Raw genomic sequence first — 3073 nt, 5'->3', positions numbered from 1 at the left:
TGCACAAAACACAAATCTCTTTACAAGATACTCCACCAAGAAGCTATAGTGAAACCACTAATCCTATCATTGCATGTACATTCCACTAGCCACATTGCAAGAGAAACAACATGCGATATAACATAATTATAGACTTTATGCTTACAACAACATGCGATCAGCAGCAACAAAAACAATCAGAAGACACGAAAACACTTGCACAAAAACAAAGCAGTGGCATTAATATTTCGCCTATAATTCATGTACTAGAACTAAGCATTATAAATAACAGCGACACTTATAGAGAGTTGCAGAGATCAACTACATAGAACAAGCCTACCCAACAAGTCACACAGCGATGGAGATATTGAGGCCAAAATGATCTCCATTCTCTAAACACTACTATATGAGCTAGTTAGAGACTCTTATATGTAACCTTTAAAGCACCTCGTGCCCATTCACCACCTTGGAACAGCTTTGCAGGCCAAAGGCTTCTCCATCTCAAGTGACATCTTCAAGCACTCCGACAGATCCACACCACCCTCTGTTGGCACCCATTTGTAGCTCTGAAGCAGCTGAGCCAGCCAAAGATGAACAGTAGCTAATCCCATGGCCTTCCCTGGGCAAACCCTCCTCCCTGCACCGAATGGCGCTAACCTCAGGTCGGAGCCCAGAACGCTGACGTCCTCCCTGATGAAACGCTCCGGAATGAACTCATTAGGCTCCGCCCAGATGGATTCATCGTGAGTTATCGCCCACATGTTCACCATCGCGGTGGTGCCGGCGGGGATGAAGTGATCCCCGACGTGGACATCGTGTACCGCAAGGCGAGCCCAGGAGAGGAGCGGACCAGGTGGGTGCAGCCTGAGAGATTCTTTCACGATGGCGTGGAGGTACGGAAGGCTCGCGACATCAGCATCACAAACAGAACGGGATACTCCCACGATTTCATCGATTTCGGATTGCGCTTTGGATTGGATGTCTGGGTGCAGAACCATTCTGGCCATTATCCACTCCAAGAGGATGGCTACTGTGTCAGTTCCTCTAAAGATCATTTCCTGCAAGGAGTAAAAGTCGGAAGGGTTCATGGAAAGCAGTGATTGCTACAGTACAAGAAAACCTCGACTATCGCTTAGACAGCAGGGAGCAGACAAGATTCTGAGTGCCGTTCTTAGAATTGTGTGACAGAAACTATTCTAACGCATTCATTTATGAATCCTTGCAGTGCAATAACTATTTCTCTTAGAATAGCAAAAGGAACAGAACGAGGGAAAAAAGCAGTCACGGCGATCAGTTATGACAACCAAGCAAACACAAAGCATAGTGCAGTAGTAAAGGTTGTTACCCAGAGAACAGCAACCATGTCGGCGTCAGAAAGCTTCTCCTCCTCTTCCATGCCAAGGAGGACATCCACAAAGTCACCCTCGCCATCCACCACATCACCACAAACTCTCCTCTTCCTGTGCTCTTCCATGATGCTCCCGACGAAGGCGTTTACCCTCTTCACTAAAGCCCTGCACCTCTTCCTCACCCCTTGCAAGTCCAACCACCCTAACAAAGGAAAGTGATCAGCCCAATTGAAGACGCCAAGTAGCTCGTACCCTTCCTTGACCAGGGACTCCAGCTCCAACCCCTCACCCTTGGAGTAATCAAATCTTTTCCCGAAAACGCTGATCATGACGTTGTTCAGAGACGCAAAGTGCAGGACTTTCTTCATCTCCACCACGCCATTCATGGCCATATGGTCCTGGACGTCCGCCAGCATTTGCTGGCCGATGTCCCTCCGGCGCTCGCCAAACGCGGCGATACGGCGAGGGCTAAACAAGTAGGTGGCGGAGATCCTCCTCAGATTCCTCCAGTAATCGCCGAACGGAGCGAACCCCATGGCGCGATGGAAGAGGAGCCCGTAGGCGGACTCTTTGATCGGGCGGTCGGCGAAGGCCGAGCTGTTGAGGATCTCCTTCGCCGTCTCGGGACGGCTCGCCACGACGAACCGGGTGAATCCCACCGAGAAGGCCATCAAGTCCAAGGCTTCTAGCGTGTCAGCAAGCCTCTTGAGCACCCGGTGGGAAGCGGTGCCGGCGAGAGCGAGGACGAAACCGGAGGGGCCGCGGATGGTGCATGAATGAGCCCTGGAGAGGGCCCACGCAAGCCCGCCGGGGCAGAACCATAGGACGGAGAAGGCAATGAGGGCCACTGCGAGGATCGGGGAAAACGCGGTTTTAGGGAGAAAAAGGAGGAGGGAGGAAGCGTCCACCCAGGGCGACGACATCGGCAGCGTCAAGAAGCGGTCTTGATGGCAGATTCAGGGGCGAGGAGGCGAAAAGGTGCGATCTTTGGAGGAAGGAAAGAAGATGAGATGAAGGGAGGAAGGTTTTCTGAGGGTTTAGGAAGAGCGAAGGAGACAGGGCGAGGGATGAATGGCATGAGAGCGGGGGCGGTTAAATAGTCATGAGGTCTGTGGAGATTTTTCTTTATTTAAAAATAAATAAATGCACATATCCTTAGAAATATATATGTAAGATTATTTTTAATCTTATATTGATCTCATTAATATCATTATTATTTTTAAAAGGTATATGAAAAGGCGGATTCCTGAAGCGTCCGCTCACTTTTATGGGAGACATAACTGACGTGAGTCGCATATGATTAATATGCAAACGCTCAAGCAGACGTTGGATGAGCCACATGGCAACTGTCCTGAGGGGCGGGGGGTGCGACGTGGCGCAACAGGGGAGGCTTCGGAGGAGTCGGCACGTGCAGAGCAGCTGCGCGCGATCCGGGGTCGCGGGGCCCGAGGACGTGCAGGCGGCGGTCGGCGGCGCCGCCTGTCAGTCCACTGTTCACGCGGCCCTAGGCGGCGGCATCCCAGCTCGTAACGGTGCCATCGCAACGGACGCCTTGGGTCCCACAGGTGCTATCGGATCGCGCGGCTGGCATCCACCACCTAGGTGGGCCCACCCTGCTCCCTTGAGGCAGTCGCCGCCAAGTTCTACGTCACTCACGCCGCCGTTGCAACACGCCGTGGCCTCCGCCGCCGCCGCGTCACGTTCTTTCGTTTTCCTTGTGTATATACGTATCACGCGTCTCGTCT

At 52.2% G+C, this 3073-nt stretch overlaps 1 protein-coding gene across 1 annotated transcript; it reads right to left on the bottom strand.

Annotated features, from left to right (window-relative positions):
- Positions 1 to 251: 251 nt before the first annotated feature.
- On the bottom strand, positions 252 to 2357 carry LOC135587183 (cytochrome P450 78A5-like). The gene is made up of 2 exons (XM_065078292.1): positions 1325 to 2357; positions 252 to 1037 (listed from the first exon to the last, which is right to left on the bottom strand). Exons 1-2 carry the CDS (start codon positions 2249 to 2251, stop codon positions 438 to 440), a joined length of 1527 nt encoding a protein of 508 aa, XP_064934364.1. The 5' UTR covers positions 2252 to 2357; the 3' UTR covers positions 252 to 437.
- Positions 2358 to 3073: the final 716 nt, after the last annotated feature.

Source organism: Musa acuminata, chromosome BXJ1-1, assembly GCF_036884655.1.
Source record: "Musa acuminata AAA Group cultivar baxijiao chromosome BXJ1-1, Cavendish_Baxijiao_AAA, whole genome shotgun sequence".
Taxonomy (NCBI): Eukaryota; Viridiplantae; Streptophyta; class Magnoliopsida; order Zingiberales; family Musaceae; genus Musa; species Musa acuminata.
This window is presented reverse-complemented; position numbering and strand designations above follow the sequence as displayed.

Coding starts and splice junctions, on each gene's coding strand:
- LOC135587183 (XM_065078292.1), bottom strand. CDS start 2,251: ATGTCGTCGCCCTGGGTGGACGCTTCCTCCCTCCTCCTTTTTCTCCCT. Junction 1,038..1,324: donor ACATGGTTGCTGTTCTCTGG/GTAACAACCTTT, acceptor TACTCCTTGCAG/GAAATGATCTTTAGAGGAAC.